This window comes from Asterias amurensis, chromosome 11, assembly GCF_032118995.1.
Source record: "Asterias amurensis chromosome 11, ASM3211899v1".
Taxonomy (NCBI): domain Eukaryota; kingdom Metazoa; phylum Echinodermata; class Asteroidea; order Forcipulatida; family Asteriidae; genus Asterias; species Asterias amurensis.
Window position 1 is genome coordinate 14,668,441 of NC_092658.1, and position 25,818 is coordinate 14,694,258.

The window sequence follows — 25,818 nt, forward strand, 5'->3', positions numbered from 1 at the left end:
TCGTTCAACCTATTTTGTTTTCTGTAAAAAGTTTAAGCTCTGCAATGGGGGACTCAGCAGCAGAAATTCCAGTTTATTTTCCATTGCTTACTATACTTACTCACTGCCAGAACAATGAATTTAACTGCTGCAGCCTATTAATCATTTCCAGAAATCTCCATAAAAATGAAGAGAAAAAAAATCAAGCCATTACCTTGGATGTTCCCATGACAAAGTCCTTACTAGCGCTGCCTTCTGCTTTGACCAGTATGGTACGACACATTTCCTTGAGACTGGATCGGAAGGAAATTGGGCCCATCAAGAAGCGATATCTAAGGAGAGAAAAAGCATAAAAGCCACAAATAATTAAAGGCTAATATTCATAAACAATAATAATACCTAAAACAAGTTCTTACTTGTGCGCGTGTGAACTCGCTATTACTAGGCATTTGCTTTACAAACAGCTAGTGCAGAAATTTGGCGCTTGCACACAAGCAGAGAGTGGTGATTGTAAGCACAGAGCAAGAAACTGGGCCATGTTTGCAAACTGTGAGAAGCTCAAGCCATGCTAACTAATGATGCGATTGGAGCTATGTAACTAGACAAAAGTTGAGGTCCCAAAAGCAATCCTTGTGGAACATCATATAATAAAAGACTCACCTGTTAGCAAACTTTGTAAAGCTCATCCTTATAGGGAATCCCATCTTCCTAATATGAATGGTCTCCAACATACCAGAGTAGCGAAGCTGCTCTAATACAAGATCAGTATCAAACTGCATTGCTGCCTTTTCACTGTTAGGTTTGATGCAGCGCACAAAGAATGGGTTACATCTGAAAAATAATAATAATAGTAATAAAGACATTTGTAAGCGCCTTATGCAAAAAGCCTCTAAGCGCATAAAAAAAAGATAAAATATACAATGACTGACAGATACAATAACAAAAAAAGCAGATTACAAATAAGCAGCTTCAAACAAATGAGTTTTAAGAGAGACTTAAAACAGCGTAAACGGTCTGTGAGGATTGCACAAGCAACAAGTATGATGTCATTAAAGGTCGTTGGTTATCGAGTCCCTTGCTATATTGCAAAATTTTACAACCATGTTTATACTGTCAATAAAGGACGGCAAACTTGAGATTTCACTAGGGACTATAAACAGTCCATCAGGCATTGTTGTCCTATATCACACCAAGTGCAATTTGTGCAGTTTCACAACCATGCTAAAATTAAGCAAGGGACCCCTGCTAAATTAATGTTTAAAGCCCCTTTCACACAAGAGCAATTTCAACAAGGGTCCCTTGCAAAATTGTAGCATGGTTGTCACATTTTACAAAATGTACCTCAGGTGAAAGGACAACAATGGACCCTTCCCATGAAATATGCTAATTACATTCACGCATGCGTACAGACCCTGTTGGTTGGCAAACACCGTAGAGTTGTGCACTAAGCAGACGCGCAATTGCGTCTGCCGTCACGCACCCATTAGCCAAGTACAAAACAGCACGATGTTCCCTCATGTTGCCAACCAAAACGTTAGTGCGCACGCGCTATGTGCAATTTACATATTTCATGGGAAGGATCTATTGTTTCTACTGTCCCAAGTTCTCTTGCAAAATCTTGTCAAACACTGCTTCATTAAACAACGGACCCAGTATAAATTGCTTTTGTGTGAATAGCACTTCAAAGTTACACTCACTTTGTCATTGTTGAGATGAGATCAAGTAGAGATTCATTGAAGCGTGTTGCTACAGTGGATGGTCTCATCTTTCTCATGCTGTTATCTCCTCTTATTCCGCTCATCTTCATTGCTTTCTGATCTTCTTGGCGTCTCAGAGATGCAAACATCTCAGATATCAGCTGGAATAAAAGCACACCTTAGGTTTAAATCTTATGTTTGTAATAGATTCAACTTGAGGGGGTTTTATGGGTAAGCAGCTAGTGCATTAAAATCAAGCTCTGTATTCTGTGTCAGGGCTCAAGGCCCGTTTTCCTAAAAACCTATAAGCATAAAAATCTCGCTAAGCACAGAAAAATCCTGCTCAGCAGAAACAGGTAACCAGCCAACATTCTATAAAGTTTATATTGTTGCCACCAGTGCCCCAGTCATTCCTTGCTCAGCAAAGAAATTTGCTTAGCAGCATTTTCTGCTCAACAGCTTTGTGATATAAAGTGGCGCTTGTTTTCTTGAGCCGAAAAACTGGAGTGAATATGTCCGAGTGAGAAGAATAATCTCTCACAGGAATTCACAATCTGAGAAACGTTACTGTGGTAATGCTTCTAGGATACAATTTTGGTGCATAAACCTGCTATCTTTTTACATAACCACATACCTTTGAAGTGAAATTTTTCTCACTATGCTTTATACTATTGAAAGCTGCTGTAGATGACTAGAGCAAGCTAGTCAAAATGTTGAGACCAATTCAAGAACTGACTCCGCGGCAGTGCAATTATTTACAATGTAAGCTCAGGTAGTTGTCCCAGCCAATTTTCTATACCTTCCGCCCGGGTAATAGTTAAAAAAGCAGGACAGTTCTTTTCAGAACTGAGAAATCTCCCAAACATCTGATAAATCTACTCCGCGGTAGTAGAATAAAGAAAGACAGTTCTCTAAGAACAAACTCTATCTGGCAATTAGATACACACATGGTGTTACCGCAATGCAATGCCTCAAATCCTATATGCTGTAGTCTCCTAACCAGAAGTTTTTATTGCCATTAATTTAAGAAGGGTTACCAAATGTATACCTTTCTTTTTCAAGTGAAAGTAAAAGCTAAAATAACAGAAACCAAAAGAATACATTTGAACTATTTTTCAAACATTCTGGAAGCCTCACCTGAGATTGGCTACTGATGAACATGTGCACAACGTCAGCTTTCAGTACATCTCGGTTCTTTTCCAAGAAACCTGTCATGTCATATGACACCTTGCCAGCAAAATGTCTGATGTTATATTCCATGGTCGTCACCTTAGCCCGGCTGTAGTGAGCATTAGCCATGTGCTGGTAGTGACACTTGTCCATAAAGGATTTGTCTGAGCTCTGCACAATAAACAGGATAAAAAGAAAAATAATTTCCTCTATTCTGGAATTTAAATTTGTTTAAAATTTGTCAAATTTTTCTAAGATTGTTATTTTAAAGAATTGTTTGTTGACTGGCACTTCAGTTATGATTTAGCAATTTTATTAATCAGGAGAAAAATATAAAACTCAAACCCAAACCTTTGTGTTTCAAAATGAAGTTTAAGATTTTTCTGTATTAAGTAAAAACTGTTTTAGTTTAAGAAAATTTTAAGGGAATTTGTTTTCCAGTTTTAACACTTTTGTGTAATATGAGTACCCGTAAACAATTTTTTATAAAACAGAGCCAGTGAAGGCTAAAGTAAAAAACACAACATCCCCATGTACCAAAAGGAAAAGAATAAAACACTAAAGAATAATGTGTCAAGATAACAATGAATCTTTAAAAGTATCTGTTTGGGGATCAGGTTGGCTCAGTGGTTTCTTTCCCTGCCTTTCACCTCTGTGGGCCCCTGTTCGAATCCCACTTTAGACCCAAAGCCTTGCATATGGATGGGTGTTCAGTCTCTACCTGATTAAGTTGGATTCCCCCCATTGGGGTTTTCCCCCACATCTTAAACTGAACATTTCTTCTCATTTCCTACTCATCCCATTATTGGCGCTACTTGTGCTGTTGGAAGCGATGCTGCCAACAAATACTACAAATGAATAGCTAGAAATCATTTGATTCAACCAAAATAAAACAGGGGTATTTGCACTGGCTACATTGGACAATAGATGCACACACTATTTGGAAACTAAAAAGAAGTTTGTGACAATAATAACATAAAATACAATAAAATTGAAGTTTTGGAAGAAGCAATTGCAAATGTTGTCTTACATTTGGGAAGCTGCATTCATCATCCAGGATGTGAAAGATCCCAAAAGGTCTCTTGCCAATGAGATCCAGGCACTGCTGGTTATCATTGTAGCCGATCAGGGTCCATGGAATCTTCTCCTTCTTGTACTCTTGCTGTTAAATCAAAGACAAGGAAAATGTTTTAGTATCAGTTCTTGACCATTTTTTTTAAATTGAAAGATAAAAATAAACTCTTTAGTTTTGATACTTTTCTTGCATCTTGGAATGTTTGGCACAATTTGCTTTGACGCAGTTCTTACTGCCTCATCTGACGTCATCATCAGAATAATCTTTGATGCGCCATTTTGTTGGGCAATGTCACTGTGCGTTATCCAACTTATAGTGTGCATTTTAGGCAATGCGGCGTTTACATGTAAACCTATTGACCAACAAAATAGTGAGCGCGACAAAGTTACAGCGTGTGACGAGCGTGCAAGGGGTCAACACAACCCTTTATCGCACTTGGGCAGGCTTCTCAAAGCGCTCATTTGTTGTCAACAGGAACGTAGAGCTATGCTTGAACTATGAGACCTACAAATGTATGAGACATATTTATACAGCATCCTGTAAGTGTTAACAAAACTATACAGTGCACTCTGAGCCAACCATGCCAGAAACACCCTTCTCTTCTTGATATTTATGTTGAGTAACATTACAAGTGTCTCTAGATTTTATAGGTCTCTCAGTACATTGGTTATATTTATCTTATCTTATTCAACGCACAAACTTCAGACAAAAAATAGGTTATTACGAATGAATTTATAATAAAAACAGTAAATAAAGCATTTGGTACCTGCTCGAGCATGAAAATGTGCTTGTTGAAGAAGTGTTGAAGGTGCTCATTTGCATAATTTATGCACATCTGTTCAAAGCTGTTTCTCTGGAAGACCTGAAGAAAAGAAAATTGTTTACTTTTTTTAAAATTCAACACAGATGATTCCTTACTTCCATCAAATAAGCATGGTACACCTTTAAAGGTAGAAAGCCATCTTTCTGTACAGATTTTAGTCAAGATACATTGGTCTAGACTTTTATAAAAATTTACAAAAAACACTTTGAAATTTCACAAATTTTACCTCAAATCCAAAGATGTCCAAGATGGCAATGGATGTCATAGTGCCAGCGTTTCCCACAATAGTGTTGATGCTTCTCACAAGCCATGAAAACAGTGATGAATACAGAGATTTGGCAATCCCATCCCTGGTTGCAAAATAATATTAACAATAACAATGATCAGGGCATTGGAAAAACACAATCTAAAAATGCAAGGTATTTAACACCCACTCTGTTTTAAAACTCCTGTAAAAAAAAAAACGCATCACAAAATATGAATGTTACCAGTGCTGGTAGTTATATATACATGTAAACAGGGCTGTTGTTGCGGTGGGTCACGGTGCTCTTTAATAAATCCCTTCAAACTGCAGATAATCCATATCAGCATTAACTTTGAGCTGTCTGAAGGCAAGGTAGCTTTACTTTTATGACCGCTCCCCGCTGCTGTAAGATTAAAACTGGTTTGTGTCTAGGCTTACTTTAGAAAAGCAGTCTGAACATGGCCAGAAAGAGGTTGATACCAAGTTAAGTCTTGTTCAATTAACACTTGCTTAACTACTGGATTCCATGACTACAAGTATGAAACTTGTAATTTGGGGAGTAAACAAATATTGGGACTACACTTACCTGGCTTCAATAGCCTGTTGTAAGGTACGAGGAGTTAAGATTCTGTCGCCTCTTGTTTCCTAGAGATAAAAATACCATAAAGATAAAAAATATCATAAAAGCCGAGTTTTATTCCTTATTTCATTATTCTTCACTAGATCTTTACTTTCTGACTAACATTTCATGCGAAATAATGAGAAAGAATAAGTAAGTGACAAGTTCAATCACTTAAAGGGAGGGTACACGTTTGGTAATTGTCAAAGACCAGTCTTCTCACTTGGTGTATCCCATCATAATCATAAAATTACAAGCCTGTAAAAACTTGGGCTCATCAATTGGTCATCGAAGTTGTGAGAAAATTATGAAAGCCTAAAACACCCTTGTTGGACAAATGTGTGTGCTTTCCGATAAGAATAAAAGACTTATAGCTAGAAGTCACATTCACACATTTTTAAGTTGTTTAAATTTTTTAATTTGTTAGTTTGTGTCTTCTAGAAAGACTCTGCTATGGTCAAAACGTCAAGCCACTTCTATTTTTTTTTCTTCATTTATATCACTAGTCCTTTTGGTTGGTAAGCGATTTGCAACAGCTACATGTAGTTCTATTTTCACATTTTTAAATTGTAAACTCCCAAGACCAAGATTTTTATTATTATTATTTTCTTCAAAACTTAAGACAGAAACACAGTTTGGGCGCCAACGGGATACATTCTATTTCAAACTGGTAGACAATAATAAAAGCAGAGAAAGTTGAAAGGAACTATTGAAATAACCAGTAAATTCCAAAGTAAGCAAAGTAAGTACAACTTATTTTGTTGGTAGTTTTGAATCACCCATTCATGAGATAGAATCAATTAACTTACTGTGAGTCTGAACATGATGGCTCTTTCTAGCTCCTCAATACGGAGATGAAGAAACTTAGCAGCGAGACTCAGCTCTTTCCTATTCTGAATAACTGGACTCTCCGTCTGAAAACAAAAAAAAACATCAAAATAAAACATAGTGCGCCAGCCAAAAATATCTTTTTAATTTTAACACTGCTAAAAGTTACAAAGAGATTTTATATAGAATAATTTGTATCCCGATCAGGCCATTCAAAAGGACAATATAACTTTGCAAAAGTAAAAAAAGTTTACAAAATAAAAGTCAAAAATAATGCATGTGTAGATCGAGATAGATAATCTTCAAGACGATATTTCCTGAATTAAGCAAGATACTTCACCATAATTTCTTTGTCATTCAAATGGACATTAATTAAACTGTAGTACAACGGTTGGTTGTGGACGTAAAAGAACCCAAAACACATAGAGTAGGGGTTAACCCAGTGTTCCTGGTTCACATAGCAAGTACCCTTGTTTACATGTTTACCTCCGGCTTGCAAGCTATACTGATTAAGTTAACTTATGAGATAGATGGCCCGGCATGTGAAAAACTATGATCACCCCAGGAGTGCAGTGAACAGGGAATGAACTGAGGAGCAGGTTATTTGAGGAGCAAGGCTGTATAATGACATTTTCTTTAGTCAGAAACAAAACATACATGTACATACAAAAATTTGACTTAAACTTTTAGTGCAATCTGCCCCACCTGGTCAATGCGCATGTTGAGGTTCCCAAGATGAAGTATAGAAGCCAATATTCCAAAGATGACATCCTGCTCTGACGGACTGAAGCTTAAGACTTCCATGGCAGAGACAAGACGATAGAAATCCTCCCCATCATCTTTCCCTGCAATCTTACAGCTGCCACCTTGGTTCAGGAAATGGTATCTTTCTGCAGTGTGCAGGCCGTACTTGGCTGCCTCGGGGGCGGAGAGTCCGGCTAAGAGCTCATAAAAGATGTGGTAGTTTCTTTCATTGGGTCCCTGAAGTACAGCAATTTGGAAAAAGTAAAACAGTTTTCGAAAAGTGTTTTATAAATTAATACAGTCAACAACTCGTTCAATGTTTTTAAATGTCTCAACGGAACTCATTCAACTGTACCAGTAAGCCAGAAGCCTTCTATCATCTAAAAACTACTTGTTGTGCACAAAACCCATACTGTCACCATGAATACTGGTGACAAAAGCTTCCATGCTGCCCCAAAACTCTGGAACAATAGTTTCCATCGGGTACCTTACAAGCTATTTTACCAAAATCTCTAAAAACTTACTTGTTTAAATAATCACTCATGTGTTTTTCTTGTTCTGCATAATCCTTTTTGCTTGTTGTTTATTTGTGTTAAAGGAACACGTTGCCTTGGATCGGACGAGTTGGTCAAAACAAAAGCGTTTGTAACCGTTTTTTATAAAATGCATATGGTTGGAAAGATGTTTTAAAAGTAGAAAACAATGATCCACACAAGTTTGCCTCGAAATTGCGTGGTTTTCCTTCTACTGTGCGAACTAACATGGTCGGCCATTTATGGGAGTCAAAATTTTGACCCCCATAAATGGCCGACGTGTTAGTCGATGAGGTAAAAGGAAAACCATGCAATTTCGAGGCATGTTTGTGTGGATCATTGTATTCTACTTTTACAACATCTTTCTATCCATATGCATTTTATAAAAAACGGTTACAAACGCTTTTCAAAGACCAACTCGACCGATCCAAGGCAACGTGTTCCTTTAAACACCGTGTTACTTTCTCTGGTTAGTGTGTTAATATTTTTTATTATTCTGCTTTCTCCAGAAGACGATCAGAGCATACTGATCGAAACGTCGAGTTGAAACCAACGGTTCTTATCAGAACCACCCCAACTCATTAGAGATGGTCATTACATGGTGTTACCGCAAACCTTTCTATATCGTGTTTCCACCATGCAAAGTTTCAAATTCTACTTAATATGTAGCAGGTAAACAAATTTGTCATGGAAAACAGAGTATCACAGTAAGGCGCGTTGGTCCCGCAGTTGTCAAAACTACTGCGGGACCAAGATATAGCCTGATGAGCCAAATCCAAAGCCGAAGCTGTTAGTTCGAAAAGGGCCTTTTAGTTAATGTAGAAATATTGGAAAATGTTAAACTTTGATCTTTTTGGTCGAGTGTAAGAAAATGGATGTCAAAAGGTGTGGCTCTTTGTGGTCTAGGGACAAGCCACTTAAAGGCAATGGACACTGTTGGTAATTACTGAAAATAATTATTAGCATAAAACCTTACTTTGTTACGAGAAATGGAGAGATGTTGATAGTATAAAACATTGCGAGAAACGGCTCCCTCTGAAGTACCGTTGTTTTTGAGAAAGAAGTAATTTTCCACGATTTTGATTTTGAGACCTCGGAATTAGATTTTGAGGTCTCGAAATCAAGCATATGAAGTCACACAACTTCCTGTGACAAGGGTGTTTTTTCTTTCATTATTATCTCGCAATTTCAACAACCAATTGAGCTCAAATTTTCACAGATTTGTTATTTTATGCATATGTTGAGATACACCAAGTGAGAAGACTGGTCTTTGATAATTAAAAATAGTGTCCAGTGTCTTTAAGGTCACTCGTTGGCACAAGATGCTTGAGCCGCTAGGTCTGTAAGTGGTTGTATAATCCAAAGATATTGTTTACCTGCTGTACTATCCGAGACTTCTCCAGAAGATAATCTGTTGTCTTAGCACCAGTGATGACACCCCTACAAACACATAATAATACTCTCTTACTCATGGATTCTTTAATAATATGTAACTTTAAACATGCAAATTGTGTATTACTCACTCCCAAATCTGTTGACACGTTTGAACTATTGTCTAGACCTTAATTATTATTATTATTATTATTATTATTATTATTATTATTATTATTATTATTATTATTATTATTATTATTATTATTATTATTATTATTATTATTATTATTATTATTATTATTATTTATTCGACCAGAACACCACAAAATGTAAACAAAATATGTATAACAGCACAAAATGTACAAAACAACATAAAAGTAAACATAAGAAATACACCTATTAACAACTTATAAACTTAAACGGGCCAATACAACATTAATACAACTAACCGAAGACGAACCAAAATGCAAAAAAAAAAAAAAAAAAATGGCTATGTGGGTCAGGGGCTGCAAAAGTAGAATGAACCACCATTACCTGCAGGTATGCAGCCCCACACATAGCAAAGGACAGTGACAGGGCGCGACAGACAATGAAAATTGAGATTTACAAGACAAATAAGATTTACAATAAGTGATTTAACAGTGATTTTAACAGGTCTTCACAACATTGTAACATTGTTTGTTTGTTATACTCTGCAGAATTGTGTGTACCTTTTGAAGAAGACTTCTGTGTATTTCCCGAAGCGACTTGAGTTGTCGTTTCTAACTGTCTTGGCATTACCAAAGGATTCCAATAATGGATTTGCCTCAAGTATCTGGAAATAAACATGTGTTTTTTATGGTTTTGGTTACAAAATGAGGAGGAACAGGACAAATATAAATGATTAAAAAACTGCCCGACAACTTTCTTTGCTAAGCAAAAAATGAGTGGGGTACCAGTCACAACAATGTAAACTTGATGTAATTTTGGCTGGTAACCTGCTTCGGGTAAGCAATACTTTTCTGTGCTAGCATGTTTCTGTGCTTACAGGCTTTATGAAATTGGCCCCATGCCACACATATCATGTATCCTGCTATTGCTCCACAACATTCATTTGACAATATTTTCTGCTTAAGCAGCTCTGTGAAACTGGGCCCTTGTTCACCATAGCAACTACCTGGCAACTGCACTCAAGCGGGATAGACGTTCATCTCTATCCTTCAAACATCAAGTTAGCTATAAACTGAGCCACACATGGCAGTATCCAAACGGCAGTAACTTCCTTACATTTGTAATGGGGTTTTAACATGGCAAATTGTTGTTAAACTTTTGGAAGTGCAGTCGCAGTTGTGATTGGTTAATGAATGAATGGGTATAGCTAAGAATGGATCTGTCTTTTTGGGAGTGTTTTTTGAAAACTGCAATCCAGCAAATTTGGGCACTGTTTTTCAAAATCCTGGCTAAAACCTTGCGTCCCAAAGCACACTTACCCGCTCTGTTGTGAGGTTGGATGGGGACTTATTAACAGCAGCCAGATACTGCATAATGAGTTTAGTACTCTCTGTTTTGCCTGCACCACTCTCCCCACTAATGATAACACATTGGTTCTTGTCAGTTTGTTGCATTCGTGCATAGGCACCATTTGCAATGGCAAATAGGTGGCTGTAGAAAGAAAAAATGATAAAATAACGATTTACATTTTAAATTATGTTGTTCTAGTTCAGGTTGTTTTAAATTGAAGAGTATGGAACTGTATTTCTGGACCTTCTACAAAAAAAGTTCTAGGAATTTTTTTCTTTAATCATGGAAACAAATCAAGGTGATTGTTTTTGTATTAGATTATTTTTTAGCGGTAAAATTTCTATCCCGCTCATTCTGTGTACAACCTCATAAAATGCCATGGCCATGTTTTCCTCAGGCTTGCAAGCTACAGTGATTATGTTCACTTTTGAGGCATCCTTGGTTTCATTATCAAAAATATGTACTAACAATAGTAATCAAAATGTTCAATTTGTTTTTCAAAGTTGACAATATTTCAGATGAGTATTTTTATGGAATTTTGCAACAATATTAGGAGAAAAACAAAACTTAGTAAATATGTACGGTAATAACAATGATCAAAACTCTTAAATACATACGGAGGTAGGTTTCCCAAGGTTTTCCCCTGATACTTCTTGACTGTGTCAATGCCATAGATGTCAAATAGTTTGTATGGGTTGACTGCCACCAAAATGCTTCCTGTGTAGGTCTGAAAACAATCAACAAACACAGTACTTGACTATAAAAAAATTAATTAATAAGCTCGTCAAATATGGTCTCCCAAGGCACTGGACACCTTTGGTAAAATGTCAAAGACCAGTATTCTCTCTTGGTGTATCCAAACATGCATAAAATAACAAATCTTGGAAAACCAAAAGTGTCCAGTGCCTTTAAGGCATCAATATACAGGGCAATATTTTACAGGCAACTTGGAGGTAACCAACTGCACTGCATGAAAAGCAACACTTTGAGAACACATCTTGCTGTCTCTAAGACAAATGTGAAAATTGACATGAATTTTATTTGTCTTCTTGGAGATTTTTTGGAGGTTGCTAATATGAGCCCCATGTGACTCGGCCCTTAAGAGTGACTCGAGGCAATACACTTACATAGATTAGTCCCTTGTCAAATCGTGTCTTCAGATTGAAGAGTATGGATCCTTCATGAAGATCTCTGCAAAAGACCACAACAAACACAGAAATTACTTTTATACAGTTGCATCAAGAATAAGTAATGTTATTTTGTATCTTACGTTTCCCGTATACTTTTTGAAAGATGCTTAATTTGCATCTGGGATAAAGAATATAAATTTTGTTCTTACTGTATACTCAGTACTTTCTCGAGTTCTATGAAAACAAATACTGGCGTATCACTCTAGTGGGATTTGAGCCCACGCCCTTCGCACTTCTATGCATCATATACATAGTAATTTCCATAAACCTGCAGACAAAAATCCACAGGCATACACTCAGATGGAATTCAGAACAACAATCATTGGCAATCAAAAGCATTGTCTTTAGAGCAGATGTGGTACAAGTGTTGGGTCATCTCTATGTTGGTTGACTCTTTAAAAACTGGTACAGTTTTCAGACATTTCTCTAAAAAGGAATCCTCCTTATTTAATTGAATATTTTCCAGGATTTTAATAAATGTCAATTCTGCAACACTTGCCTAAACTATCCTTCAAGGGGGAAAACAATAAACAGACTAAGGAAAGTTGAGAAAATGCCTAAAATATCCTTGGAGGAGAAACACAGTCAATAAACATGATGATATGCCCAAAGCATCCTAAGATGAAAAATACTGACTCAGAATGGTTGAGGAAATGCATAAACCATCCTAGAAAAAACACCCAATTAACATGATGGTTGAGGCATTCCCTTAACCATCCTAGGATTAAAAAACACTAAGCAACTATTTTTTTTCGTAGGATGGTTGAGGCATTTCCTTAACCATCCTAGGAATAAAACACAGTAAACATGTCTTTTTAATCCTAGGATGGTTAAGGAAATGCCTCAACCATCATAGGAAGAAAAAAGACATGCTAACTGTGGTTGTTTTTCTCCTAGGATGGTTTATGCATTTTCTCAACCATTCTATGAGTCAGTGTTTTTCCTCTTAGGGTGCTTTGGGCATTTCCTTATCTCTCATGTACATTGACTGTGTTTCTCCTCCTAGGATATTTTAGGCATTTTTTCAACTTTCTTAAGTCTGTTTAATGTTTCCCCCTTTTAAAGGCAGTGGGCACTATTGGTTATTACTCAAAATAATTATCATCATAAAACCTTTCTTGCTTACGAGTAATGGGGAGAGGTTGATAGTATAACACATTGTGAAAAACAGCTCCCTCTGAAGTGACGTAGTTTTCGAAAAAGAAGTAATTTTCCACAAATTTGATTTCGAAACCTCAAGTTTAGAATTTGAGGTCTCGAAATCAAGCATCACAAAGCACACAACTTCGTGTGACAAGGGTGTTTTTTCCTTTCATTATTATCTCGCAACTTCGAAATTTTCACAGGTTTGTTATTTTATGCATGTTAAGATAAACCAACTTTGAAGACTAGTCTTTGACAATTACCAATAGTGTAGTGTCTTTAAGGATGGGTTAGGCAACAGTATTCTTTGTCCATAATGCAATAAATACAAATGTTGCGGTACTCTACTACTGCTTACAGGATTCTAACTGTTCCCCACTTTTTGTTTTTAGGGGGGAGGTCTTCAAAACTAATTAAAAACAAAACAAAAGAGAAACATTTGTTGTAGTGCATTTCAACAATAAACATTGAGCATAGAAATTTCACAAGTCACAATATTGAAGGAAAGCTTCAGATTTTTTTATCAGACCACCTCTATGATGGACCAGATCACCTCAAGTTTTTCATGGCTTTGCTTACAGACAAATTGTGCGCTTAGTGCCCTGTAAAGCATGTAATTCTATAGACCGCTTGCACAAAATTCTGCGCTGAGCAGAGTTATGAAATTAGATTTAGATAGAACCTTTTTTGTTTCTTGTAACGCGTTAACTAGAACATTTATGTTACAATTGTATACCTAATTAATATACGGTTTTATGTGAATTGTATACAAGACAAAGTCTGTGGATGACAAAACAGCTGTAAATTAGCATGGAGATAATACAGCAAACCTCATCTTAGATAAAATGTAGGTCGTCTCGGACAAGCCAGACATGGTCCTATGGGAAGTGATCACAGTGGGACTTGTCAATATTTATTTAGGGATTTAGCGCCATATCTAGACTGCCAGTTCAGCCAAGATTGTTTTAGTTATATAATCAATCAAGGTCAGTATTAAATACACTCGTTTATTAAATAATTTTCTTTATAGCTATGATATACAGCTATGCTCAAATTATCTGTCTTATTTAATCCCAGAAAATCAAAATTTCATTTTGCACAGTAACGAAGACTGGGAGTATAGGTTGAATGAATAAACAAATAAGCCTCACCTTTGATACAGTGATACCTCACCACAATGGCCAACAAACCAATTATAAAATACAGACTACTGTGTAATGTATGGGGATTTTAGTTGAATATATTATACCTGACATATGATGATTGAATGACAGGAGATACATTGATAAATTACTGCTCCTATCCTATAAGGTAGCCAAAGGGCACTTAATTCATGAAAGCTTCGGTGCCATAATTTCCCTTATACTTCCGAAGCTGTTGTCTAGCAACACAATCATTACAGTTCAACCTGCACCATCCCTTTTAACTGAATGCTAAAGAGCTTTTTTGTAACATCTCTTTCAAGTGTGTTATTTTCCCACAAACACCTGTCGGGCACTATAAGGTTTCAAGTGTGTGGGTTTTAAAGGCAAATGTTTGGAACTTACTCAAAATATATTAATTTTTGGTTTTACCCTTACACCGATGTGTGTTAGCATTGTATACTCGGTACTATCCCAAGTTCTGTGAAAAAAATCACAGGCGTTTTATTGCTCAAGAATTGTAAAGGTTCGAATCCCACTCGAGTAATATGCCTGTGATTTGTTTTCACAGAACTCGGGAAAATACCGAACATCAGTCTTATTTATGTCTTATAGCATAGGTTTAATGCTGATTTTCTTAATGACCCCTCCCTTTAAAGCAATTAATGATACAAACAATCTTGGTTATTAAAATCTCAGTTTTGTTTTGGGATATTTCAGAATGTATTTTTTATGTTTGAATACATTTTCTCATGCAAGTTGTTTTAATTGCAAAACATTTTAATTTAAAACCTAGTCAAACTTAACCGAATGTTCGACAAGCTGAACTACGCCCACTAAATCTGCTTATCACTGGAGGCATAAACAGGCTACAATTAAATTACAATATAAAGTGCATTGGTTGTGATTGTTTCTCTGATAGCTTTATTAAAAATGGGCCATGATTCTTACAAGTGTATTTGGGGTGTGGGTACTAATTTGTCTTTCTTTCTTTATTTTGAGGTGTTTTTGGGGGGCAGTTGGGGGTTGGGAAGTACAATGACTTGTCAATGATAATACAGATTGTCAACATCGATCCATTTATTCTTTATGCTTTATAATACAACTTGTAGATGCTCCAATTAATAAGTCGTTGCACAGAAACCCAGGGAGTGATTTGTGATAAAAACTGTAATTGGCCGTTAATGATTGAAATTAACACTTCATAAATATTGACCTAAAATATTCTCCAATTTAAAACATGTAACACTTGAAAGCCACAAAAGGCATTTGATTAATGAGGGGCTGAATAGGTCTAAGGTCAAGATTAAACTGAAGGCATTCATTACTTTTTTAAAGGTTGGCATGGTATGGACAGTAGCCAGGAATTTGAAAAAGTGCACCGAGCTAAGTGAACATGGCAACGACTCATTTCATCAACAACTAAAACCAGGTTAACCAGTTCATGTTTTCTGATCAAAAACAGTTTTGTTAGGCTTAAATTTCCATTAACATTTTCAAGAACTTTATCTGACATGATTTACAGTAAAGGGCGTTGGCAGTCTGCAGGTTTAAAGTCCCTTAAAGGGATTGAACAGAATTGTTTTTACATGTTTTATTGTTGTTAATTTGATTGTACTTAGGTCTATTCGATAGGAATTTTTTTTTTTTTATTTCTGTGTGTTTTCTGCCTCTCTCTAGTCATGTATTTCTACTTGACTACTTATGTAACACTTATATATGTTCATATGTGTTGTGTTGTGTAGTCATTTAGCCTTCGAGAAAGGCTCTGCTAGGATCGAAATGTCAGGCCATTAACTATTTTTAACATTTATAATAGTAGGTCCTTTTGGTGGTAAACAGTTTTCAACAGCTTTTTCTATTGTCAAAATTTAAGAATGTAAAAAAAATGATTTCCAATCAATCTTGTGGCTTTAGTCAAGTTTAATATAGTTCTATATCTGGGATAAAAAATACCGGTACTTTGAATTCACACTAACACCAATGTGTGTAATTATTAAATTAATTAATGTTTTATGGTCTGTCTGTAATGAATTTGGGATTGTTTTTTTTACAGAACTCGGCAAACTACTAATTGTACAGCGCTTAATACACGTCAGTGTAAGGGTAAAAAGAAATTATAAACCCTTTAATAGCTATTAGCAAAGACAGGAATAAGAAAAATTAGAGATTAAATTTTGGTTTGTTACCTGAGTTGAATCATGTCTTCAAAGTGTTGAATCTCCAATGCATCATGACGCATCCGTATATTCTCACCTGGGTTGCATACTGTATACATCTGGATGGAAATGTAACACGAATAATGTGCATTAAGCATTTAAAAATTTATGAAAACTGTTAACACAAATTTGCTGCGTATTTTCTTCAATGCTGTAAACAATATTTTATAAATTATTATTATTATTTTTATTCATGGTTTATTAAAACACTGCAATACAGCGGGTAAAAGCCGAAATGTACAGTTTACAAAAAAAATCTATCAAAATATTACTATATTACAAAAAAAGAATGAAATATCAAATGTATAAACACACAGGCAACAAATTTGTGACAGAAAAACATTAAAAAGAGCACAAAAACACATTAAAAGGAGCACAAAAACACAGTAAAAGGAGCACAAAAACACATTAAAAAGAGCACAAAAACATTTTGATTAGATTAAAAATCAACCATCGCCCAGGATCCAAAGAGCCTCACCACACTGATAACGGTAATTAAAGTGGTGAAAAAAAAGCATCATTTAGTAAATCCAATATTGCAATTGGCTCTGGCTCCATGTACAAACCACCACTGTAAGCAAAATACACGCTGCGACAAAAAGAGACTTGAAATGCTGCGGTGCATTTCCACTGCGTTCGCAGTGAGGGGAGCCCAACTCGAAGACGGAGCCCAAGCCAGGGTCTGAGAAAGGCCCCTGGTGTATGGAGACAGTGTTTCTCAATTGGCTTTGCACAGTATCCAGCCTGTCTACATAATGTCCTGTAGCAGACTCTCATGTAGACCTAATTTTTTTTTATTATACAAAACATTTGTTTATGAACAAATTGATTTTGCCTTATTATTTTCAATAATCCGAATTAGATCCTTCATTTATCCAATTAATATTTATTAATCTTTTAATTTAATTTCCAATAACAATATAACTATAGTTATTGAATTACCCCAGTGTCCCTAACTAGGAAAAATAATGATATCTGAAATTGCGATCAACCATGTGCTTTTCATCATATCTTGCACTCAATCAGCAACAAATTATAATAACAGCTTGCAGTATGTACATATCATTATACAAATCTGGAAAATAGAGTATAGGCCTAAAAAATTGCCCATAGTAGCTAAATGATGGAAATCCAACATTCAAAATCTTTTTATTCATCTGAGTTTTCAATTTTTTGATTGTCATGTAATATTACATATTTGTACAAGATTTAATATAAATTTTTAATTTTGTTTGTTGTCTTGCAAAATTAAAGTACAATAGTTGTTAATATCAACTTTCATCTAGTTGTTGTCATTCAATATTCAACATTTGTACAAGGTTTTTTCATATAATTCTTTTTTTTACCAAGCAAAATTGATCATCTGTACAAGGTTTGTTCTATGTCCGTTGTTGTCATGCAGCATTAAACATTTGTACAAGAGTTGTTATGATTAAGGCCTGTTCCTGAAGTATGTTACCAATGCCATTACCAGCATTTTTATCTGGCACCAAGACTTGTCATGAAACATTGGCAATCATTTTAAATAAGCCAAAGATACCAGACTATTTTCCTCCAAGCCTCACTATGGTTCTGATTGGTTTGTACTAGGCTACAGTATCATACCTCTCCATCCATGACACATTGTACCTGGACTCCTCTGGCCTCCCCTCCATATGTCTCTGTAACTCGTCCTGGTAGTGGATACTCTCCACCAGAGTCGAACCATATTGGTGTACCCTGTCAAAATGAAAATATAAGCAATTCAAATTTAAGATGTAATTTTTGCATGAGGGACATTATAGAATATGATTTATTTTTACCCTTGAGCCCTGTTCATACTACTTGCTGCGAATGTCAATGTAAAATGAATTCTGACATCACAAATTCGCAACGAATAATTTGCAACAGTTGAACTGTGTTCAAATCCTGTGTTGCTGCAAAAACAGCCATGTGACGTCAAAATTCACTCTGCATTCGCAGGAAGAATGAATCGGGCTTCACACTGATGTGTATTAAGCGCTGTATACTCAGTTCTTTCCCTGAGTTCTGTGAAAACAAATCAAAAGGCAAATCACTCGGGTGGGATTAGAACCCAAAACCTTTGCATTGTTTAGAGCAGATTACCACTAGACCATCGAGCTAGCCAGGTGGCTAGAGGCAGCTAGAATCCATGTTAGCAGCGGGTACCGCATCGATTAAAACATCTAGTTTTTGTTGCAGTACCCGCTGGCAAAAAAACACAACCAGTTTTACAAAATATCAGTTTTCAGAACAAAATGTCAACTCATACAGTACTGTACATTAAATACAAAGTTGTAGGGTTTTCAGAGTTGCATTATTGAAGCAGACAATTAGTCTGTGTGCGAATAACTCATCTGCTTAAATTCTACATTAGGGACTTGATATAAAAATATGTTGGCAAATGCAGACTGCTTTTATGGGTTTGCAGAGTCAGACATCTGCAGTGCTTACCTGGGATCATTAAAAAATAATATTAAACTGTTTCACTTTGAACAGGTACATGCGATATGAAACGGAAGAATGTAAGTAGGTGAACTAGACATTTTAATTTGAAGGGGGGGGGGGGGTAAAACACTTTTCAGAGGGGGCTATTTAACGTACCATTCGCTTGTGCATTTTTTTATGTCATTTGGGGAGCAAAAAGGGGGCGAGTGTTCTGATGAGCAGGCGCTGTCCCATCCCCACCAGTTATTTTTTTCTGACTCCTATTCAATCAACAAAACAAATTGGCAGAGCTCTCTTATAGTTTCAAGCCACAGATTTGACCTACATTAAGTGATATTTGAACACTATACAGCTGATTCACTGCCCACATTGACTTGTTTAATGGGCCATTTTACCTTTATGGGATATAACAACAGACCATTACATGCAGAATAGCAAGCAAATCCATCAAGCTGATCATAGATTCAACTTGCTACTTAAAGGAGGTGTTTAAATATTGTGGTAAGTTTTAAATTTACACTTTCGAATTAATGAAGATTAAAAATACAAAAAGGGCAGTTTATATTTCATATTTTATTGACGCCTAAAATATTCCAATAATCTGTTTCATAATCCAGATCGTACCTGTCTGTCCTCAACCTAAAAATGTTTTAAAAGAATAATCTTTTATTAAAAAATAATGCCTTTACATACAAATAGGCTTTAATAAACAATAACAGCTCTATGTCATAGCATTCCTTTAAAAACACTTGTCATTGACATAAGCAATAAACTCCCTTCTAAAAAACCTTCATAGACGCCTGTACGCCTCATAAATTATTGACATTCACAGGTCGTTAGGTCTGTGAAGTAATCACTTTGTATTAGAATATGCTTCATAAAAACAAATCTGTACATAAAATGGCACGATTTTAACCAAAACACTAGAAGGGTGATCAGAAAAGAAATAAATAAAATAGCCTATTGCTTGGTGTAAAAAAATTGTGTTTGAAACCAGTTATTCTGAGAAAATTAGCATCTACAATATTGTACGTGTGGCATTGAAATTGAATCTTATTGTATTATTTTTTTCAGCCCAGGCATCAGGAAAAACACCTGTACAATCATTTTAAATATTGCACTAAGAGTAAACAAAATTGGCTGGGGGAGAAGATTATATGATAATAAAATTCTGTGAAAATGTTGATCATAGCCGAGAAATGGTTTGGCAAGGAGAACTGACGGCTATGGCCACAGCTACAACTGTTGCTAATGATAATACTTTACTTCAACAAATAATGACAGGCAAAACTAGCCTTGCAGCTGAAGCTGTAGCCTCTTATTCAGGCGCAGACTATTTTTTTCAAGAGGTGGATGACCAATACAAAATTCAAAGTCATGCAACCATATAGACTTCTGAAGCCATGCAGTCTGGATTTTGAAGTTCTGCTAAATATAGTCTAAAAACATGTTTTTATTGTGTGTGCACCTTTAAGTTCAACAAAATCTTAACCAACATGTCTGTAGGATATGTGCAATATTTGACTTCACTCTTTTATGAGGATTTTAGAGGTTGGGTAAAAGATTTACATGCTTACTGTGTACAGAAATAAAAGTTGAAACTACTGTTCAGCTGTCGACTATAGGCCTGGGTACATAGTACATACTTTTCACTTGCCCAATTAAAATATTCATTGAAGAGGCTAAGGCCATAACTACAACACATATCGTCAAGTTTTTGCTGAACTTAAAGGAGTAGTTGTGGAACTGGAAACCTAACAACAATTGTAAGTCTTCAAAAGAGCATCCACTTCAATCCCTCTGCTGTCCCTTCCCCTTGGGTGTGATCCCTAACAGGTACAAGTTATGGCTTCTTACTGGAACCCACAACGAGGTCGCCAACATTATAGGGCTAGATAGCTCAGTTGGTAGAGCGCCGGCGCATTAAACCAGAGGTCGCAGATCCAGTCCAGCTAGTAAAGTTTTCTTTGTTCAACCTAAATTATTAAAACTTTACTAAGTCAGTTTCCCTTGTGGTTTCTTACTTGATTCTTAAAAAGTGCATGCATCATGAAAAACATTTATGAAGCCCTCTGGATTATTTCTGTTGTGTGGATGCTGTACAAGTGTTTAAATTACCTGGGTGTTTCAAGCCATGCATTTAAAACAAGTGTTACTAATATTCACTCTAATTAACGCATCTTGTTTCTAATGCAAACTACAGACACCGTAATCAAACACTGATGTCATTCACACGCCTACTTAGGAAATGATGGAGTTTATAATAATTAGGGAAATCCTGGATCCATGTCCAATGCATGTACGTAATCAATTACAGGTCGATTGTCATTACTTACAGAGGTTGGAATGTGAATTTCTGACTGGTGTGAAATTGAGAACAACTCTTTCCAAGCTTAGAGTAATTTGAGACACCTGATACTTAACTTAATAAAGGGAGTTAGAGAAAAGAAGCCTTGCATGTGGTAATGACTTTGTGCTTTTGGACAAATGGGTTAAATTTACCAGGGACATTGTTGATTTAAATGTGGATTGCGTTTCAAGTGTGAACTGTTTTTTTATAAGGTTAACTGTCTTTAAAAAAAAGCTAAGCAGTTTGCTGATATACAGTCAAAAGTCGCAGTAACATTTGCAAGAAACCGTTTTGATGGTTGAGTCAACAACCACCTTCAAGAACAATTACATATACTAGAGACCTTTAAATAAACACATTTTTGTACATAATACATACTAGTTTGTAGATCTGGTATTATTATTTGATTTTAAAAATATATATACTATTTCTTTTTTTCTCTTTTTTTATTGTTTGGGTGGGGGGGTCATACCAAGTGTAGTTGGAATAAAAGTCATCTAGGGAAAATTGACATATTTCATTCATGTTTTCGGGCCTTGAGTTCGCTCTTGAAGGGGGCATCGATTTTGCTCCGGTAAGGGGCATCGATTTTGCTCCGGTAAGGGGCACCTCATGGGGAACATGTAAACCGTACCTTGTATTTCAAAGGGCACCGCAGCAAAAGCACAGGGGCCACAGCAATTGCTCTATGGGTTAATTGAGGCCCGTATTCAGTTTACAAATGTATTCAGCTTTAGATAATCTGTCTTAAATATCCACTGCCTATAAAAATCCCCAATTCTGATACTGTCATCATATCCAGAATCTCATTTAGTTTCAAGGTTTTCTTGATTTGCAAAATATGCAAACATTGTGCATGATGAGGTTAAGGATAATTAATTGAATGCACAGTAAACAACTTCCTGAACAGACAAACCATAAAAGTGGGTGTAGAATTGTACACAAGCTGATTGTTGAACTTTGGACTCTGTTTGTAGGTGTGGTTCCGGTTCTGTTTAATGGGATGTACATTATATGTATGTCTGTTATACATTGCACAAAATTGACCATAAAGGAGTTTAAACATATGTCACCTGCATCAGTGTCATTTATTTCTAATAAAGCATTACTCAAAATTATAAGGAAGGGTCGTTTTGGGGTTCATTTTGTTTAAAAAAAGGAAAGCAAATAATAAATCCCTCAATAAAATTATTGTGACAATATTCCCAAGTAGTAAATTTCAGATGGGGCCTTGGTTCTATGGCCCAAAAAAACAAAAATAAATCAGCAACTAAAATATAAACAAATGTGCCAATCATTCAGAAGACTCTTACCAGAGTACGAGTAAGCAAAAGTGCTATGTAGCCTACTGGAACTGTTTACAGGCCAGCTGCCGATTTCACCAAACTCTTCCTAACTTAATGTAGTGTTAAAAGCGCCTTGAGGCGGATTCTTTCTGCTATTATTTTTGCGCTTTATAAATTTCTCTTTATTATTATTATTCTTAATCCTAGGACTTAGACAAATTCAATTCTGTAACCATAGACGTAAGGACACAATGAACCCATCCTAAGTTAGGACAGTTACTCGTCCTAACTCGAGAAAGAATAAATTTTAGCATTTCGTGAAATTGACTGCAGGGCCTTATTTCATAGAGCTGCTTAACATTTTTCTGCTAAGTACAACTAAGCAGAATACCAGTTCCATTTTGAACATTTAAAATGGTATTTTAGCTGGTAAATTTATCCTGGTAAGCATAACTTTGTTGTGCTTCGCAACTTTTTATGCCGTGGATGCTCTATGAAATTGGGCCCCTGATGATACTTCATGGAGGGTAACTTAGAGGCAATCACACTTATGCCCCTGATGGTCATTCATTGCCTTTATGCCCCTCAAAAGTTTCAGTACAAATCCAAGAACAAAATATGTGGCTGATGTTCTGACAGATTCACTGCTTATTTCTCTATTTAATCTGAAAGCAATAAATTCTGCATTATATTTGACCAAAAAAAACAAAGTTGTAACAATCAAAAACTAAAAACTGGATACCATTAGCAGTCTGAATTTTAAAAATTCCAAAATTGTTTAAACAAATGTTTGCACACATTCCGAGTAAAATACAATTGAGCAAGAATTTCTCATTAAATTTCAAGATAAAAATAGAATATAATTGAGAGTTGAAACAGTTTCCTATCAAGAACCTATCATTATGCGCAGTTGACCACAGCGTTCAGTTGAATGAGGTTTACAGCCATGCAACTGTAACTTCCACCAAAAAAGAGGAAATTCCATACTGCAATAATTTTGTATAGTATTTTTCAATTTCGAATGGTAAAACTGAGAATAAAACAAGAGGATTCAGTTGATCCGAGGAAAAGTTGCATGCCTGGGTTTAGAATGAGGGGATCCTATTTTATCATTGGATCGAGTGACATACTGACTACTCGCCAATATGCAATTAATTTCTCGGTTGATTGCAATTGCACAAGGGAATTATGTCATCACTAAGTAGGTAACAAGTCCTTGTGTATGATGGGTTTTATACACTTGGGAGGAAAAAAGGTAAAATTTCATAGAGCTGTTGAGGTACATGTTTTATTACAAATCTTTTATTAGAAGGTCCTTCCTATCCTAGCAAGACACTAGGCAAAATTTTATAATTCAAGCAGGAATTAAACAGGATAAAATCACACTTACCAATTCCATGATGATGTCTTGTCAACTTTTATCCAAAATAAAGAGTGAATAACCAACAACACATAGTTGGATAACGACGCATTTAACTGCTATAGTGTTGTACAATGTGTTGTGATGAGCTCACAGTTGTTGATGTGTTTCAAGAGTTAACTCAGAAAACAGTAGTTGCCTGGTAATAGTAAGCTTTCTGCAAAGAAAACAAAATATAAATCAACACAAAAGGCTCATAATGAAAAATCATTATTTCCATATTTTAGCATTAAATCTATCACAATTATTGCTATCAATTCTTAGAAAGAAAAAAAAGCTTTTCATGGTGGTGGCAGAATTTAAAATACCAGTTGCTGATTTCATTGAATTAATGATACTTAAAACACATGCGTTTAAAATAGTTCAAGACAGTCAATATAACATATAAACTTACACGTCCACGGTTTGTATTATTTATATGTTACCACTAGGATGCGACAGTATCTTGCCTCAGCTACATGTCCTGAATTCTACTACTTAGCTTTATCAATATCAACCTGCAGTGCACTCCTGTATAGCTGGGACTGTTTGGGTAAAAACCCGTAGGCCCATTATGCATACATCATCAGTGTACAAAGTTCTCTCAAATGGATATTTGATCCAGATAAGCCAAACACCATTCTAACTCACAGACAAATCCACTATCATCAACTCATCAGTACAGAAAGCTTTTGTCAAAATCACTGCACTGTGGACGTGTAACTCTTGTTGGCAATAAATCCAAGCAACGGCAAAAGCAATCAGAATCAGGCACTACAAACAGTGTGCAAATATCATGGTCTTTATGGCTGATGAATATCTGGTTAAAGTGGATGAATGTGACGTAGTTTAGTAATAGATTCACATCCTGGTTATTATTGGAGGATTCTGTGTGGAATTAATCCTGATTTATAGAGGAAACCTTTCAACAGGCATGATTATTTGGCCCATGGAAAAAAAAGTATAAAAATAATTTTTGAGCACAAGGGCTGACCTACTTGTTCATATATATGGTGTATGGTTCTGATTGTTCTAAGGGTCACCCCCCCCCCCCCAAAGAAAACCCCCCAAAACACGGAAATCCAAGTAGGAAGAATATCAGACATGTTTCAATGATGGAACTCACTGTTAGCACTTAAACATGATCAGTTTAAAAGGACATTATACACATTTTGAATTTCAATCTTAAAAGCAGCATCAACCCAAATTATTGTTTTCTGACAGCAATCATAATTTCTGCTCTGATTAGTTAAGTTTGTAATGCAGCTAATAATATTTTCAGACATGTACTCTCAGCATGGGTGTATTGTGAAATTATGAATACTGTGTTTTTTTGTTTCTTGAAACATGTCAAACATTAATTTAGCCTCTAGACATTATGCAGAAAGTTTAGATGATGTGGGGTAGGGCCTACCTTTTCTGCAATTAAACTGCCTTACACTTCTTTTCCTAAATCTGGTTTCATCAAAATTCATTAAATTCCAAAGGCTTAGAATTTTTGCCCCAAGTGAAGAATCAAATTAACTTGATTTCCTTTGCCAATTCTCTCAGTATAAATATTTCCCTCTTATTAGCCTTACTGTCATTTTTAACAGCTCAAAATTAAAACTTACATTGTTCTTATTTTTATTTAGTTCAATTCAAATTATAAGCTAGATTATAAGCTAATTTTTGTGGTTTGACTTGCCAAGCAAAGACTCTCCTCTCCCTTGACCAAAACTTAGAAACACGTTAGGCTCCACTGGTTATTTGCACTTGTAAATGCAAACAGTTTGGTATTTTAGGCATTTATACAAGGTACAAAAATATGTCATAATGTTGAGGCCATATAACAACAAATTGCCCACCGAAAAAGTTTCATCAAACACTATTTCTATTCACAATTCATGATCAAATCATGTGACTAAATATTTTGCTGAGCATTCTGGGAAAAAAATACAGAGGCTTAAAGAAGCTGTGTGCCTTAAATATCATTTTCTAATTTTTTTGGAGATTTTTATTTTTTAACCCTCATATCAAGATTATTATTCATATTAAAATTTAAACATCAGCTTG

The 25,818-nt window shown here is 35.6% G+C and overlaps 1 protein-coding gene and 1 long non-coding RNA gene across 7 annotated transcripts in view; one reads left to right on the forward strand and one right to left on the reverse strand.

Moving 5' to 3' along the window:
• Positions 1-25,818, forward strand: part of LOC139943859 (uncharacterized) — a 295,369-nt gene that overhangs the window by 199,801 nt on the left and 69,750 nt on the right. The gene's annotated exons all lie outside the window — the stretch shown is intronic.
• Positions 1-25,818, reverse strand: part of LOC139944139 (unconventional myosin-XV-like) — a 67,637-nt gene that overhangs the window by 40,996 nt on the left and 823 nt on the right. For 4 of the 5 annotated variants that reach the window (XM_071941106.1, XM_071941104.1, XM_071941105.1 and 1 more), the window contains exons 1-19: positions 24,179-24,345; positions 23,755-23,941; positions 17,886-17,999; positions 16,251-16,339; positions 11,714-11,777; positions 11,204-11,313; positions 10,556-10,727; positions 9,797-9,900; positions 9,089-9,152; positions 7,141-7,416; positions 6,417-6,521; positions 5,575-5,633; positions 4,971-5,094; positions 4,688-4,783; positions 3,877-4,008; positions 2,814-3,017; positions 1,677-1,837; positions 640-810; positions 194-311 (exon numbers count right to left, since the gene is read on the reverse strand). In XM_071941106.1, coding sequence (XP_071797207.1) covers positions 194-311; positions 640-810; positions 1,677-1,837; positions 2,814-3,017; positions 3,877-4,008; positions 4,688-4,783; positions 4,971-5,094; positions 5,575-5,633; positions 6,417-6,521; positions 7,141-7,416; positions 9,089-9,152; positions 9,797-9,900; positions 10,556-10,727; positions 11,204-11,313; positions 11,714-11,777; positions 16,251-16,339; positions 17,886-17,999; positions 23,755-23,763 — 2,172 coding nt within the window. In that variant the 5' untranslated portion in view covers positions 23,764-23,941; positions 24,179-24,345. Of the gene's footprint in view, positions 1-193; positions 312-639; positions 811-1,676; positions 1,838-2,813; positions 3,018-3,876; positions 4,009-4,687; positions 4,784-4,970; positions 5,095-5,574; positions 5,634-6,416; positions 6,522-7,140; positions 7,417-9,088; positions 9,153-9,796; positions 9,901-10,555; positions 10,728-11,203; positions 11,314-11,713; positions 11,778-16,250; positions 16,340-17,885; positions 18,000-23,754; positions 23,942-24,178; positions 24,346-25,818 lie in introns of those variants that run through there. The other variant, XM_071941103.1, reaches the window with a different exon arrangement.